The sequence below is a fragment of the Prionailurus bengalensis genome, chromosome E1, assembly GCF_016509475.1.
Source record: "Prionailurus bengalensis isolate Pbe53 chromosome E1, Fcat_Pben_1.1_paternal_pri, whole genome shotgun sequence".
Lineage (NCBI taxonomy): Eukaryota > Metazoa > Chordata > Mammalia > Carnivora > Felidae > Prionailurus > Prionailurus bengalensis.
Window position 1 is genome coordinate 23,985,388 of NC_057347.1, and position 18,033 is coordinate 24,003,420.

Consider the following 18,033-nt stretch of genomic DNA (forward strand, 5'->3'; position numbering starts at 1 on the left):
TCCTTGCAAGGATGACTGAGGAAAAAGCACCGTTAACAAGGTTGTTTGATTCCCACTTTCCCCAAAGGCTGACCTCATGCTACCCCTGGACAAAACTTCAATTTAGGGCCGGCGAAGGAGGAGGGAAGGCAGAACCTGGAAAACATTGTTTGGCCCTCTGTGGGTCTGGGGCTGAGATTGGAGTACCTCTGAGGAGACAGGGTCCACAGGCCACCCCAGCCCACATGGCTGTTTGCTCTTTTACTCCAAAGCCTCAGAAAAAATCACATTGCCAGCAATGTCTCCAGGCAGCTCACAAGGTGAGTTATCTACAGGGCATGGTAATCAGGACTCACATCCATCAGACTGTGCCCTGGTCGCTCTCTAGTCCTCCTGTATATTGAATAAGGAGGGCTTAACAGCTATCCAATACTTAGAAATGAAACTTTCTAAACAGGTCATTTAGATTTTGTACGATAGACTAATTACTACATACAATTAGTGAGGCTGTGAGTAGTGCCTGAGATACTTATCCACTGATGCAGAGAGAGATAAAGTATCTGCTCAACATTTATTGTAAGACCAGTATTGTAATGTTTAATTATCAATATTTTATTGGTACTGAAATGTTGTGATTGGGATGAGTGTGAGGCAGGTAGTGACTTATGGTCCCAAGCCTATCATGAGATTAGCAGCCCAGCATTTCACACTTGCTTAAAATCCACACTGGAATAGTGGGAATAATCACTCACATTTTCATAATTTTAAGGAGGGAAATGATAATTGCCTTCTTTCTGGGAATAGGGTTGGCCCGTCCTTCTGTATGGCTGGAACGATGAATCTTACAGCTCTGTTCTAGGAGGCAAACACGGGACTGTAGACTCCCTAATCCAGGGGAAGAGAGCCTTGCTCTTCCTGGGTGAAGGAAGTTAGGTCAAAACAGTACATTAAACCCTCCCAGGTCTGTTAAGAAAAACCTGTAGTGCTGTGGGTACGTAAGTTTTATTCTTACTAAAAATGCTGTTGACCAAGATTTGCAACCCTTCGCCTTTGTGTACTCTGCTGTGACCTAAACTTTACTGAGGTCCTGCTTGATGGTTGTCATCCAATTGTATTTTGAGTGAACAGCAAATCTTTCATACATGGGGACCATATTTTCAAAGAGGAGACTTTAGAGCAACAACTCCAAAACTTGGAGTGTGTTGCTTTAATCCTGTCTAGGAACTTTTTTAATGTTTAATTTAAACACCTAGCATATTCTGTGGCTGCAGGAGGGGAAGGCAGAAGAGTTTTCTCTAGAGGGTAGCTGGCTTTCCAGCATAGTGTCTGAGCATCGTTAGAAGCAGGCATCTCGTTAGCTAATACATTACACCAATCAAGGAGAGTTATCTTAAGCCACAATTAATCTGCTCCCTGGCATATGTTGATAGGAAAGCATCATGCTGTTTCTTAATTAAAAGCAAACGGATTAAAAATGATTAATAAGAGTATTAAATATTCTCCTAAACTAAAGGCTTTGGGATTCTTGGGTAAATCTAGGTTTTTTTTTTCTTTTTCTTTTTTTTCATTCTGAAACCCAAGAAGCATTCATTGTTTTATTTCTTACACCACCACCACCACCCCTCCCCTGCCAAATCTGCATAAGTAAGGGCAAGCGCATAAGTCCTCAAACCCTGGAGAAGTCTAAATTACTGATGATAGAGATGGAAATGTCCCAAGTTTGGGTGGCAGCAGCTAAGAGTATCCCAGTGTATCCAGTCCACATGTAGGGTGCACAGGCGCTGGGATGCCAGAGTGAAGACCACTGCATTGTGGGGGAAACCTTACCACCCACCCCCTTTGTCAGTAGAGAGTGACACAGCACCTCCCTTCCTTCAGAACAAGACACTTCCCTGTCATTTGCCTCAGAGATGGCAGAGTCCTGACGGAGGCACAAAGAAGTGGGAAGACTCACTCAGGCTTACACTGGCGTGGCCATCCCACCCTAAGAGAGCTGATCTTTGTAGCCGTGATTCAGAGACAGGCACCTTGGGTGCCAGAAAAAGAACTGCACAAAAGGACCAGAAAAGGTGCACTGCTGACCCTTAATCCTGGCCTCCTTAATCCTTCAACTGTGAAGAACTCCTTAAGAATTTTTAGAAACGTGGAAGTCAATTACATGACATAATAAATAATTAGTCACAGCTAACTCACCAGCTAAGTTAGAAATGAGGAGGTGAGAGTCTGCAAGGAACCATTACTTTAGAAGGCATGAAATAAAATGTTAGGAAACCACACAGTGCTCAGTTTCTGACTGCGTGCTGCCCTCAAAGGGTGTGAAGAAGACGTTCCCTCTGTGCCTCACAGGTCCTGAAGTTCCAACCATGGCTCCTGCACCTTTGCTTGTATACAAGGTTTCCTGAGCCCATCTCAAGCCTCAAAGCCTCTGAGAGTCCCTGATGCACCCACCTATTAAATTACAGCGCCAAACTCATTGTCATTCTGGCTTTGACTTCGTTAGTGATAACAGAGAAGGATAGCGCACCTTTAAATGACGAGCTTTGTGTTTAATTACCCAAACAAAATGACATAAATATGAATGAGCCCTAATGGTGGTACTTGGTTTTCCGGAAACCATTAACAAAACGATTCCTAAATGATTTGTAAAGAAAATGAGAGGAGAGGAGAGCAAGGAGAAGGCTATTAGGTTTCTAACACACTCCTGAATTATTATGTAGTCAACTACCTAGGAAATACTCAGCTAAATGATCTCGAAAAAAAGGAGGCACAAGGTGGTTTGTTTAGACTTTCAGGGTTACAGATACCTTGCCCCATTGGAATACTCTCATAGAGAGTAAAATGGGTAGGTTTCTGACCTAGTGGCTCTCCCCTAGTAACAAGACTTCCCACACGTCAGTACCCCTCCGTGCCCTGTTGAAAGACTTCCACAACCATGCAACCCATCTGCCACCCTGGCAGGGGCCAGAGACTTACATTTTAAGAATTGTGTCTTACTTCCTCAGAAAAGACACCTTTCTTTTTTTTTTTTTTTTTAACGTATGTTGACTTTATTTTGTAAGTAAACTCTACGCCCATGTGGGACTTGAACTCACGACTGCAAGATCAAGAGTTGCATGCTGTACTGACTGAGCCATCCAGGTGCCCCTCAGTCAGCACTTTACTGAACAATTTGGGCTTTTGACTGTTTTTCTCAAGTCCATCAGGCAATTACCTTGTCTCATTCAGCCTTTGTGGAATAGGTGGAGACCTAAAATGATAGGACTTGAGTCAGTATGAGCACTAACATCTGTAGGGGCCCATGTGGATGCTTCAAAGATGCATCTTGTACCAAAAGAAGGAAAAGGAGAATGAGGAAAACTCCTGTCCTGAGACCTCTTTCCTCTTACTATTGTAATGCCAGCAATAGTGGAGAATCATGAACAACTTATTGTGCGGTGAACAAGCTTTTGGAGTGAACTTTCCAGATAGTGAACAATCTGGGTGTCCAGCCTGGCCTGGCCCCAGGTGTTTGACCAGGAGTCATCTTTTTGCAGGCCTATGTTTGGGACAATAACAAGGATCTAGTGGAGTGGCTGGAGAAACAGCTGACCGAGGAAGATGGTGTTCGCTCAGTAATCGAGGAAAACATCAAATACATCAGCAGAGACTATGTCCTCAAGCAGATCCGCAGGTGAGACCCTCTTTGGGAGGGCAGGCGGCGGGGGTTATGTAGGAGAAATTGGGCTCACTTCTTTGGAAGGAGCAAAGATTTAAGGACAAATCATGAAATGATGCCTTACAATCTTTGTGGTTTCTTTCTGTTTGGGACTGCTATAGTTGACCCACAGATAAAAATAGAGCCTTGAAATACAATTCTTTCTCAGCTACTGGTCCCTAGGGGCACTTAGTAATCTCAGCTAGATGAGGGCTTAGTTCATTGTGCCCAACTATTAGCTCCAAGTGCAGATCTTGTGAGAAAAGCTGATTTCATGGCAGTTTCTTGGGGAACTACCTCCTCCCCTCCTTGAGCCAAGAGTTAGCTATATTCTTGAGTCCAGTCTTCTCGATTGAATGGATGGGGAGACTGCTGGGGACATTTTTAAATGTCAGTGCAGAGAACAAATCTGTACCCAGATGGACCTGTTATTTGCATTTTATCCCATTTGCTTTATCATTTGTGAGGGTGCTTGCTCTCATATATATATATATACATATACACACACATATATATATATACATATACACATATATACATATACACATATATACACACACACACAAACACACACACACGCACCTTCCTATATGCCTACTAAAGATAAGTTACATAGATCATGGGCCATCATGGCCCTTTACCCCAGATACAAAAGTGTGCATTTGCTAATATGGATATTCTCTTACATAACCACAGTAAGATCAATTTTAGTAAATTAAACACCGAGAGAATCTCTCATCTCATCCACCATTTGTAAGATGTTGCTCCTTTTGATTTTGTCTGGTGTTTTCTCATGATTAGATTCAGGTTATACACTCTCCACTGGAATATTACATACATGAAGTGGCCTTCACAGGGTACCAGATCTGGACACCTGATGCCATCTGTCCCTCCTGACATTAGAATCACCTGGCCAGGATGTTACTCAGTTTCTCCACTGTGTAATTACTGATTTCCCCCCTTGCACCTATTAAGCAATCTGTGGGTAGACACTTCGAGACCATGAAGATACTCCGTTACCAGGATTTCCCCCTGGATCCCCGGTGACTCTTGTCTGATCCCAGACAAGGTTACAAAAGGGTAACTTTCCAACTCTACGACCTTCACAGTCCCCATTCCAGCTGTCTTGTAAGCAGAAAGTCTTCTCTCCTCCTAGTGATGTATGTATTCATTAGTCTACACCAGTCATGAGTTTCTATTTTTTTTAAATAATTTGCAATTTATTATATTTACTTCGATGTCCAAAATGTCCAAGACTTAGCCAGTGGAAGCATCTTTGTGCCAGTTCCACTTTTTTGTGACGTACCCCCATTGTTTGTTTATGTAATTCCTTACTTCCTGACATTTCAAAATGGGTCCAGTCCATCTTGTACCTGCCTTGCTGCTGGGGACTTTTTTCATGTAGGAAAACAAGTCAGGTAAGGTGATGACTGAAGTGTCTGCAGTGGATTCTGTTAGATTATTGGGCAGTTCTTAAGCCACCCTAATCCAGACACTGTTGCCTCTCTTTTCTTTACCATCCCAAATCTTCCTCTCTAGCTTGGTACAGGCCAATCCCGAGGTTGCCATGGATTCCATCGTCCATATGACCCAGCACATCTCACCCACTCAGCGAGCAGAAGTCGTACGGATCCTCTCCACAATGGACTCCCCTTCAACATAGAAAGAGCTTCCTGCCCATCCCTGCCCTGCCTCTGGAGAAAAGGGCTAGAGCTGCCTCTTACGCCTGAAACCACTCTGATGAGAAGGCACAGGAGACCCAGCACTGGAATCAAAGTGGCATTTTGCTTCCCCTTGAACGTTTTCAGGTTATGCATGACATATTGGGACATAGGGTCACAAAGTCCCCACTGGTCACACCCATCCCATTCAGTATTTATTACCCTGTCTGTGACTGTAGCTCTTTCTCCCTGCAAGGACCCGAGAAGGCAATGAAGGGTACAAGCATGTACCATGAGGTCTCACTACACAAAGCAGGGCTGCTGCTCCTGTCCATACAGCTACTTGGTCCCAGCCCAGGGAGGTACTCAGCAGCCCTTCCTCACCCCTGGCCCCATGAGCCTGCAGCCACAGGCAGCAGAGGAGGGCTAGAGTGAGGAGGAAGCCTCGAGTCCACGGGTTTTTTTACCCCCACATTCAGCCTGGTACGCACTAGGTACAGGAGAAGAATAGTTCCCAACTTAATCACACCAAGGTACCTATTTATCCTTCATGGAGTATGAAATCTGCAAGCTCCATAGGAACTCGAAGATGAGGGCAAAACCACGATCCAAGAAGCAGAGAAAAAAAGGTAGACCAAGTCACTGCTGTTGATTTAGGGACCTCAACTGTGGGTTTGATTCTCTTAGAACAAACAGAAGGACAGTTGACCTACCACTACCTTGCCTGTCACTGCTCAGTTCTCTGCTGCACCTTCTGGGAGCTGCACAGACAGCGCGAGAGCCGGAGCTGGCAGAAGAAGAGCTGGGGGAGTGACCCTTTCTGTCACTACTGGAAAGTTAGTTACTCATGCCACAGGGAGAATGGGCTGGATAGTCTCTCATTTTAGGACTTGTAAGGTTATTACTATTAAGCCTGGAGCTTTGATAGTTATAAAAGGTTAATAGTGCCTACAGAGTCACTCAGCTCTTTTTCCAGGGCAACTCTCCCAGCAGCGGACGTTCCTACTTCCTTTGGGTCTTGTCTCTTCCTGGAATGTCCACAAGCAGCAGGTGTAGCCAGTCTCCCCACAGCTGCTGAAAGGAACCCTGGTGACATCTCTGTTCTGAGCACCAGGAACTGGCCTTCCCCGGTGTGAGCAGGCTTCCAGGGAACATGGAATCCACATGACCTTAAGATTACCTACAACTCCGTCATGGTGCTGCTGTCTTCCAGGCTCACCGGTCCCTCCCTGGCCAGCGGCAGGGGCCTCCTCACCAATGGTAGAGTTTATTTTCAACAACCTGTTTATTCAAAGAAAGAGTTTACTGATTCCCCCGTTGGTGTTCCTAAAGCAAGAGTGGCAGGTGATCAGGGCTGGTGTAGTATGCAGTTCTTACAGTGCAGCTAATTGCATTTGTCACTGATGACCAAGGAGGAAATAAATCACTAAGATGTTTTGGAAGCGGTGGTATGAATACTTTCATGCAAGCTACAGTTTTGAGCCTTAACCCTACAGTACACGCACAAGAAAGAGCCCCCTTCTTCAGGAACTGCTTGTGCACATGGGCACTGTGTACCTGGATACATTACTGACTGCCCTCTGGAACTCAGAGCTTCAGCCAGGCTGCCCTGATGCAAGGTGCAGGTGTTGAGCATCATCAAAGAGGGCAGAAAAAGGTGAGGAACAATGTTCGGTCCAGATAGAAGCATCCACTGTGGCTGGTATCCGCTTAAGTAAAAACTGGATTCATCTTGGACCAGATTATACTTTTCTGCAATTAGTAAAATCTACCTGTAGGTGGTACAAACCCCCTGCACACCCCAGCTGGCCTGTGCTTGCCCTGGCTTTTCTTCAGAGGCAGGGTGGGTTATATTCGTGTTACCAATCCCCCTTCACCAAATTATTATTCAGTAAGTGAATATGGTTCCTCTCTAAAAGTCTGTGATGCCTACTCCCCCATCCCCAGAGCACCTCACCGTAGGTCTTATCCCAGACAGGAATTTTTCATGCAGAGAAGTCAGGAAGAGCCATAGAACGTGAGCAATCTGATATCCCCCAGCCGGTTATATAGGCAAGGTTACTGAGCTAGGAGGAGTATAAACGATGTATTGAACAAGACTTACTTGAGCCGAGATCGCCATATTCACTTCATTCACAAAGCAGCCTTCACTTGTCTCGTTGAGCATTCAATGGACACATACCCTGATGAGCAAGGAGCATCAGTCAAATGTATTCTTTCCACGTTTTGTTGAAATAAACCTCCACATTTGTAGAAGAGTCCCTGTTTGTCATTTCGACCCACGCCCAGCCACCGCATTCATGTTCTACTTTAAGCGGGGAGCTTTCAGCACTGGTAGGCTGAGCCGCTGCTCTGCTGCTAAAAGCTGAGCCATTATAGTGACAGAACAGCATGCATGCATTGCTTCTGCAAAGTGACATCTTTGAGAGACTTGGAGGCTTTTCAGATATACATACCCTTGATGGCCTGAGCAGTTTCAGGGGTGTTCTTAAAAGGAACATGAAGATTTGAACCTCTTGGTTTACATGATTTTGTGGGATTTTCTGGGTCAAGTGAATAGTGAACCATATTCAGAGCTCACCTCAGGCCAGTTTTATGGAGAGGTAGATTCTCTTAATAATTTAGCTGCTTAATGGATTTTGAATGCTAACTTTGGGCACAAAAAGGCACCAGGAGCAGGAAGCTCATGCTTGTGTACCTTCAACCCTCTGCCTCTGTTTCTCTCTAAATCCATGTGGTTGAAGCAAGAACAAACACCAGTCCCCAAACATTTGCAAAGAAAAGTGGAGGCCACAAGAGATCAGGAAGGGGAAGCACTGGCCTTTGCTAATTATTAAACTTGGCATGCTGTGTCTGTCTCTCTGGGATATTTAGCAAAGCAAAGGGTGTTTTTTTTCTAAAATGAAATGTTTATTTTAAATATACTTTATATATATTTACTTTATACATATATATAATATGTTGTAAATATGCATCCATTTGAATCACCCTAAGGTAGAAGTTCTTAGAGTAAGAAGGGAGATCCAGGAGGAAAATTGCTACTCTTTGCCTCCAGCTGCCGCAGGAAATCCTGGTCAGCACAAAGGCCTTGAGCCTTCTTTCCTCCTCCCTAAGAAGGCAGATCAGAAGCAGACCCTAAGATGTGAACTTTAAGCTGTCCTTGTTCTCAGCTCATATCTGCTGGTGCTTCTGGGGATGGTCAGCAGGAAGAATGGGAAAAGATTCTGCTCCTGCCTCTGGGAACTTGTCTGACACATACAGTGCTTTCTTTTGTAGGGGAGTGCTATTTCTTTCACTCGTCTTTTTCATAAAATTTAAAACCTCCACTGGTACTACTAGAATTGTGAGAAAAGCTTGAACAGCAGGGATTCTGTGATCTAGTCCCAGGCCCACCTACATTTCCCCAACTGAAAAACAAGGACACAGGGATGAATACAGGTGTCTAATGACCATCACGGAGGACCCTAACAGTGCTCCTTCCAATGTGTAGGGCTTGGTGAGAAGCCTGAAGAGGAACTGAGCTGGGAAGTGAACATTCACGCCAATGCTAGACTTGACCTGGGCAGAGGAAGGGCACCAGTTGAGTCTGCCTGATCTACAAAGTAGGGCAGAAAGTAGTAAGGGCCACATGAGTGGTATGGACAATTAAGGGCTGAAGCCTCCTGGTAGAGAGCAGTTTCCAGATGGGAAAGGAAGGCAAGGTGTCTCAAGTCAGGGCACACACATTTGCCAGGTTATGAAGGGACACTTCCTAGTTGGAAAGGAACAGCATTGCTCTGGGGGAGGATGAACAATGATATGTGAAAAAACAAGCAGCTGACAGACCATGGATTTAAATGCTAGGCCAAGGAAGAAGATACGTCCTGGAGAGAGTGGGAAACTGTTGGTGGTCTGGGGCATGGGAAGACCGGGTACAAAAGTTTAGAAAGCAGCATAACAGTGAAAAGACCACCAGCTTGGATGCCAAGAAATCTAGCTTCAAGCCCAGTCCCATGTGTGTATGTCACTGAGCTGGGGGTCACCTAAGAAGTCCAGGACACCCCAGGAGGCATAGAGATAATAAACTGTCAGCTATTTTCAATACTCCAGAAATCCCACATGTCCTTAGGCAGCTAAGGCTCACCATGATCTCTGAAGACAGTTTTGCCAAGCCAGCTAGTACTGGCTACATCCTGGCCAGAAGTTCCAATGGGCAGTTAATGATAAATAATGGGACCAGGACATCATCACAAATGCATGTTTGAGTAGGCAAAATCTTCAAAACCAGGATTCCCTGAGGTTGCAGGGGGTGGAAGGAACTGGGGGTGGGACATAATGGCACCTCAGCTCTGAAAGAACTCAGAACCACCCAGTGGGCTCTGCTCATTGGGAACTGTAAGGAGAGGAAATAGAGTGTAGTTCAGAGATTGTTGTATGACGGGCTTAATCCCAAACATTCTGATCCTGTCACTGGTTTTCTGGAGTGAGCAGGAAGGACTGGGAGTAAGGAAAGACAGAAATAACTAACGACGTCCAAGCCCTGAATTAGGAAAAAGCTAACAGAGCACTCTTGTCCGTGCTAACACAGAGAGATATTTTCGTAGCCAGTTAAAAGAGCATAGACTGAGGGCATCTGGGTGGCTCAGTTGGTTGAGCGTCCAACTCTTGATTTCCGCTCAGGTCATGGTATTGAATCCCACATCAGGCTCTGCACTGAGCGTGGAACCTTAAGATTCTCTCTCTCCCCCTCCCTCCCTCTACCCCTCTCCTCTGCTCTCTAAAATTTTTAAAAATTCTAAAAATAAAAGCATAGACTTTGGAATAAGCCTGAGCTGTGTTCAAATATCCAGTCCCTCCCTCATTCTTGTTCTTTGGAAAAGTTCCTGCCTCCTTGATGTGTGAAATATGGATAACAAAGAACTCAAAGGGGCTTTTTGAAAAATTATCTTAAGTCAGTTGATATGAACCAAGCAGTGAGCATTAGTAGCAAATTCTCAGCATATGTTAGGGTTCTCCACGCTCTGCCCCTTCCTTGTGCTCACAAGATATGGGGCTTATCATCACTCTGGACTGTCCTCCTAAAGCTTTCAGAGAAACATCCCCCCACTTACCTGAGCAGAATCTAGGGATTTTCTCCAGACACTGAGTTACATGGACACTGAGCAAAAGTGTCATTGAAGAGTAGTATGGTCTGAATGTCCCCCAAAATTGATGTGTTGATATCCAGCCCTGTATGAGAAGGTGGGACCTTTGGGTGGTGCTCAAGTCATAAGTGTGAAGCCTTCATGAATAGGAGTAGTGCCTTATAAGAGGATCCAAAGAGATCCTTCCCTTTTCCATCAAGTGAGGATACAACTTAAAGTTAGGGATCCCAGGAGAGAGCCCTCGCCTGACCATATTGGCATTCTAATCTCAGACTTCCATTTTGTTGTGGCAGCCCAAATGAACTAAGACAAAAAACTGGACCAGGATGGTGCTGCCATTCAAACCTAAAAATGTGGGTAAGGAGAGAAAGTACCTCAACAATAATATAAACATATGACAAGCCCACAGCTACCATCAGACTCAACAGTGTAAAACTGAAAGCTTTTCTTCTAAGACCAAGAACAAGATAAGGATGCCCACTCTTAATGCTTTTATTCAATGTAGTATTAATGTACAACATGGTGACTACAGTTGATAACACAGTCTTGTATAATTGAACTTTCGGAAGATGGTAAAACTTAAGTGTCTTCACATACAAAAAAGTGAGGCGATGGATGTGTTAATTGATTAAATGGAGTGAACCCTTTCACAATGTATACGTGTAGCAAATCACTACAATATACACTTTAAATATCTTACAATTTTGTATGTCAATTATGCTTCAATAAAGTTGGATTTTCTTTTTTAAATTGATACCAGGAGTGAGGAGCTGTAATAAACCTAAAAATGTAGAAATGACTTTGGAAGAGTTTGGAGGTCCATGCTAGAAAAAGCCTACATTGCCATGAAGAGACCTTTAAACATGATTTGGGTGAGGGCTCAGAAGAGGAAGAGAGCTGTAAAGAATGCCTTCATCTTATTAGAGAATCTCTAAGTGATGGTGAACTGAATGTTGATAAAAACATGGATGCTAAAGGCCTTTCTGATGAGGTTTGCAACAGAAATGAGGAACATGTTACTGGAAACTATAGGAAAGGTGATACTTGTTTAAAAATGGCAAAGAGGGGCACCTGCGTGGCTCAGAGTCCAACTTCAGCTCAGTTCATGATCTCACGGTTGGTGAGTTCGAGCCCCACATCAGGTTCCACGCTGGCAGTGCAGAGCCTGCTTGGGATTCTCATTCTCATTCTCATCTCTCTGCCCCTCCCCTGCCCTGCCCATCTCAAAACAAAGTGGCAAAGAACTTGGCTGAACTGTGTTCATGTTCCAGTGTTTTGTGGAAGGTAGAACTTGTGAGCCATCAAATTGGATATTTGGTTGAAGCTGTTCCTTTATTTTTTTTTTAAATTCTTTTAATGTTTATTTTTTGAAAGAGAGAAAGAGCGAGCAGGGGAGGGGCAGAGAGAGAGGGAGACACAGAATCCAAAGCAGGCCCCAGGCTCTGAGCTGTCAGCACAGAGCCTGATGCTGGGCTCGAACTCACAAACTGCCAGATCATGACCTGAGCCGAAGTCGGACGCTTAACCGACCGAGCCACCCAGGCACACCATGGTTGAAGCTGTTTCTAAGCAAAGTATTGAAGGTGTGACTTGGCTTCTCTTGAATGTTGACAGTAAAATGTGAGAAGAGAGAAAGGACTTAAAGACAGAATTAAAAGGGAAGCAGAAATGTAAAATTTGAAAAATTCTCCATCTGTCCATATTGCAAAAAATGAGGAAGCATGTTCTGAAGAGAACACGAAGGGTATGGCCAAACAACCCTTTGGTTAACATGGGCAAGAACCTCAGACTTAATCAACCATGCCAGCAGGAAAACAGCCTGTTTGAACAAAAGGGGAAAGAGGAAGGAAAGCAGGAAGGTTGCTGGACTTAGATTTACAGGATGGGACCATAGAACTATTCTGCTTCTAACATGCTCTTTTCTTTAAGACAAGGTTAGAAGGACCCCAAAGGCAATTCAGAGATCATCAGAACTGCCTCCTTAGTTTCAAAAGGCGGGGTTTCAATTGGCCAGACGTTGAGCCCCACCCAAAGCTGTGGAGGCCAGACCCTTGCCCATCAGAGCCATGGGGGTGGGACCCCTCCTGAAGCCATGGGGGCAGGTATACTGCAGGGGGCCAGTGTGAAAGATGAGCCTCCCACTCAGTATACCTGGAACGTGGCAGGTTATAAAGAAGATTGTTTTCAGGGTCACTTGGGTGGCTCGATCAGTTAAGCGTCCAACTCTTGGTTTCGGCTCAGGTCATGATCTCACAGTTTGTGAGTTCAAGCCCTGCATCAGGCTTTGTGCTGGCAGGGCAGAGCCTGCTTGGGATTCTCTCTCTCCCTCTCTCTCTGCCCCTCCCTCATACTATCAAAATAAAAAACATTTTCTTTTAAAAAGACTTCTCAGCCTTAAAATTTAATGTTGTTTGCCTTATTGGGTTTGAGACTAGCTACGGACCTGTCACCTCTTCCTTCTTGATTTATTTTGGAATGAGAGTGTCTATCCTGTGCCTTCCCACCATTGTATTTTGGAAGCACATGATTTGTTTGATTTCACATGTTCATAGCTGGTGGGAAATTTACCTTAGGATGTATCATACCTTGAGTCTCACAACATATCTGACATAGATCTTACTTAGATGAGACTCTGACTTTTAGACTTTTAAGTTGATGCTGGAATGAGTTAAGGCTTTGGGGGCTGTTGGGATGGAATAACTGTGTTTTACATGTAACAAGGACATAATTTTGGCAGCTAGAGACAGAATGCTATGGTCTGAATGTTTATACTCCTCCCCAAATTTATGCTGAAATCCTAATGGCTACCGGTGATGGTATTAGTAGCTGGGGCCTTTGGGAGGTACTTAAGTCATGAGAACAGAGTCCTCATGAATAGGCTCAGTACCTTATAAAAGAGGATCCAGAGAGATCTCTTCCCCCTTCTGCCATATTGAGGACATAACAAGAAGTCTGTGACCTAGAAGAGGGCCCTCACACAACCATGTGGTACCCTGATCTTGGACTCACAGCCTCCAGAACTGTTAAAAATAAATTTCTATTTGTTTATAAGCAATCCAGTTTGTGGAATTTGTTATAGCAGCCCAAATGGACTAAGACAGAAAAGGCTGAGCTCTAAGTCTGGCTGTCCTTACAGTAGGGCCTTGAGCAGCTCAAAGGATTTAGGGGGTCTTGGTTTCCCTAGAGTACATAAAGAGAAGACTGAATGAGAATACCACTAAGATCTCTTCTGTATCTAGAAGGATTCTAATCTGGGATCCTGGATAAAGCTAAAGTCTGGGTAAAAATACCATATCCAGTGGTGTTGTCAGAAACATTATTAATCTCAGTGGGAAACAACAAACCAGCAGCCTGGCCAAAAATTTAACATATATGAGAAATAAGAGCTTATAGGGAGCCTTATAAGCTCTCCATGCCACAAAGACCAGAGAGGATCCAATCTATCCACACATCACTAACTGGCTGCAATCCTATACATACTTGTAGAGGAAATGCAAGAGGGCCTATTAGAAAGCAAAAGCCAGGGGCGCCTGGGTGGCGCAGTCGGTTAAGCGTCCGACTTCAGCCAGGTCACGATCTCGCGGTCCTTGAGTTCGAGCCCCGCGTCGGGCTCTGGGCTGATGGCTCAGAGCCTGGAGCCTGTTTCCGATTCTGTGTCTCCCTCTCTCTCTGCCCCTCCCCCGTTCATGCTCTGTCTCTCTCTGTCCCAAAAATAAATAAACGTTGAAATTTATAAAAAAAAAAAAAAAAAAGAAAGCAAAAGCCAGAGCAGGCTAAAAAACTGCCGTTTCAATGTGCTCTCTCTCTCTCTCTCTCTCTCTCACACACACATACACCAACAGAAGGTAGAAGCCTTAATGGTACAAGGTCTTTGAGCACAACATCTGCCCAAATCTTTGGCTGACCATTAGGTGATTGGCTAACCATTAGGCACAAGGGTGATACCTATGAAGCTAGGCTTAAAAATAAGAACAAGTGGGTCACCTGGCTGGCTCAGTCGGAGGAGCATGTGACTCTTGATCTCGGGGCCATGAGTTTGAGCCCCATGTTGGGTGTAGAGATTACTGAAAAATAAAATCTTAAAAAAAAATAAGAATAAGAATTTTTAAAAAGAAAAACTGAGCAGAGATGTCAGCATCTGCACACCATAAGGGAAACAGAATCCACAGATTTAGTCAAGTTATTAAAGGCAAAAAGAACCTTTGAGGAGAAAAACCAGAATTTTTGCTATATATACAGCAACCATAGTTGCTATATTATCAAAAATGTCCAATTTTCAACAAAAAGTTATGAGACATTCAAAGAAACAGGAAAGTATAACCCATCCTCATCTCAGGAGAAGAAAAAATGGACAATAGAAACAATTTCTGTGTAGGTCCAGATGTTGAACTTAGCAGACAAAGACTTCAAATCAGCTATTACAGAAAATTTAAAGGAAATTTTGAATAAAATTCTGATATATGCTGTAATAGAGATAAACCTTGAAGACATTTATGCTAAACAACACATTACACCAGACACAAAACAGGAAATATTGTATGATTCTACTTAAATGAAGTACCTAGAATTATCAAATTCACAGAGACAGAAAGAATAGTAGATGCCAGAGGCTGAAGGGAGGAGGAATTGGGAGTTATCATTTAATTGGTGCAGGGTTTTAGTTTGGGATAATGAAAAAGTGCTGAAGATGGATAGCGGGGATGGATGCATAACAATGTGAGTACACTTAATGCCACTGAACTGTACAGTTAAAAACTGTTAAAATGGTAAAGTTTATGTTAGGTATGTTTACCACAGTTTTTTTTTTTTTAACTGGAGTTTAAAAGTACAATAACCAATGAAAACTAGTGGAACTAAATGGTAGATTCAAAGAGGCAGAAGAAAGAATCAGTAAACTTGAAGATAGAGCAATATAAATTGTCTAGAGTGAAGAACAGAGCCTCAGAGACCCATGCAACATCAGGCATGCCAATTTACTTGTGATAAGAATGCCAGGAGAGAAGAGAGAAAAAGGGGCAGAAAAAAATATTTGAAGAAATAATGGCTGAAAACTTCCCAAATATGATGGACAACAATCTGTAGGTCCACAAAACTCAGTATGTCCCAAGGCACACATTGTAGCCAACCTTTTGAAATACAAAGAGAAAATCTTGAAAGGAGCTAGAGAGAAACAACTCATCACATATAGAGGAGTAACAAAAAGTAAATAATAAATAACAGCAATGGAAGACAAAAGGCAGTTGGCTGATATATGCAAAGTATTACAAGGGAAAAAAAAAAACCTGTCAAACAAGAATCCTATATGTGGCAAAGCTATCCTTAAAACAAAGATGAGGGGCACCTGGCTGGCTCAGTCGGTAGAACGTGTGACTTTTGATTTTGGAGTTGTGAGTTCAAGCCTCATATTGGGTGTAGAGATTACTTAAAAAAAAAAAAAAACTTAAAAAAAAAAGATGACATAAAAACATTTCCAGAAAAAAAGACCACAAGAATTTATTGCTAGAAGACTCACTTTACAACACATATTAAAGGCAATCACTAAGGCTATAAAACAAATTATTCCAGACAGTGACTTAAATCTGCACAAATAAACAGGCATTTGAAAAGGTAAATATATGGATAAGATTGCATAAAACATATTGTATGTTAATTATACTTAAAAAAAAAAAGAAAAAAAAGAGGGGCACCTGGGTGGTTCATTTGATTAAGCATCCAACTCTTCATGTTGGCTCAGGTCATGATCCCCCGGTCATGGGATCTAACCCTGTGTCAAGCTCCACGCCAAGCATGGAGCCTGCTTGAGATATTCTCTCTCTCTCTCTCTCTCTCTCTCTCTCTCCCCCCCCCCCACCCCGCTCTGCCTCTCTCTCCCACTTTGTCACATGCTATCTCTCTAAAAGAAAAGAAAAAGAAAAAAATAGTTGAATCAAAAAAAAAAGATTGCATAAGACAATAATTATATCTTTGTATTTGGGGGTTTATAGCATATGTAAATGTAATAAGTGTGACAATCACTCAAGGGAAAGGGAAGAAAAAAATCAAGCTATATTAATTTTAAATATCTCTGGTGGTCTGCTGGTTAACATTTGGTGCTCTTAAATAGATTGTAATGTAATCCCTGAACAACCACTAAGAAAATAACTTAAAAATATATAGTAAATGCAAATCACATATCTAATAAGGGTTAATATGCAGTTATTTATTATATAAATAACATATAATTCAATGACAAAAACCCAAATAATCTGATTTTGAAAAAGTGTATGACTTGAACAGATACTTCTCTGAAGATAATAGACAAATGGCCAACAAGCATATGAAAAGATGCTCAGCATCACTAACGATTAGAGAAATGCAAAGCAAACCACAACGAGATATCACCTCACAACCATTAGGATAACTTCTATCAAAAAATGAAAAACAAAACAGAAAACAGTATTAGTGAGGATGTGGAGAAATTAGAATCCTTGTGCACTGTTGGTGAGATTGTAAATGGTGCAACCACTATTAAAAACAGTATGGCAGTTCCTCAAAAAAATTAAAAATAGAATTATCATATGATCCAACGATCCCAGTTCTAGGTATATATTCAAAAGAAAAGCAGGGTCTTGAAGAGATACCTGCACACTTATATTCATAGCAGCATTATTCACAGTAGTCAGATGTGGAAGCAACCCAAATATCCATTGACGGATGAATGGATGAACACACACACACACACACTGGAGTATTATTCAGCCTTAAAAAGAAAGAAAACCTATTACATAGATCTTGATACATGCTACAACATAGATGAACCTTGAGGACATTATGCTTAGTGAAATAAGCCAGTCACAAAAAGACAAACACTGTATGATTTCATTTATAGAAAATAGCAAAAGAAGTCAAATCCATGGAAAAGAATGTAGGATGATGGTTACCAGGGGCTGGGAGAGGGGGATATGGGGAGTGCTTGCTCAATGGGTATAGAGTTTCAATTTTGCAAGAAGAAAAGTTCTGGTGATCTGTTACACAACAATGGGAATATTCTTTTTTTTTTTTTAAGTTTATTTTTATTTATTTTGAGAGAGATATAGAGAGCAAGCAGGGGAGGGGCAGAGAGAGAGACAGAGAGACAGAATACCAAGAAGGCTCTGCACTGACGGATAGATGTGGGGCTCAAACTCATGAACCATGAAATCACGACCTGAGCCGAAATCATCTGACTGAGCCACCCAGGCACCCCTCTTTTTTTAAAGTTATCCCAATAGGGGGCTTAAATTCATGACCCCAAGATCAAGAGTTGCATGCTCTACCAACTGAGCCAGCTAGGCGCCCCAGAATAATCTTAGCACTGCTGAAATATACAATTAAAAATAGTTAGTATATTAAATTTTATAAGTATTTTTACTGCAATTTTAAAAAAAGAATGAATATATGGTAAAAACAACAACAGTTGAATTAAAATGGCTTATTAACACAAAAGAAGGCAGTGATGGAGGAACAAATGGACAAAAAACCTTAATTACATTAGATTTGGAAGGACTAAACACTCCAATCAAAAGGCAGAGACTCTCAGACTGGATAAAAAACAAAA

The 18,033-nt window shown here is 42.6% G+C and overlaps 1 protein-coding gene across 20 annotated transcripts in view; it reads left to right on the forward strand.

The window, feature by feature from the left end:
* The window catches only part of ACACA (acetyl-CoA carboxylase alpha), a 282,866-nt gene extending 275,274 nt beyond the window's left edge, over positions 1–7,592 (forward strand). For all 20 annotated transcript variants that reach the window (XM_043583806.1, XM_043583805.1, XM_043583808.1 and 17 more), the window contains 2 exons: positions 3,513–3,649; positions 5,213–7,592. In XM_043583806.1, coding sequence (XP_043439741.1) covers positions 3,513–3,649; positions 5,213–5,336 — 261 coding nt within the window. In that variant the 3' untranslated portion in view covers positions 5,337–7,592. The remainder of the gene's footprint in view (positions 1–3,512; positions 3,650–5,212) is intronic.
* Positions 7,593–18,033: the final 10,441 nt, after the last annotated feature.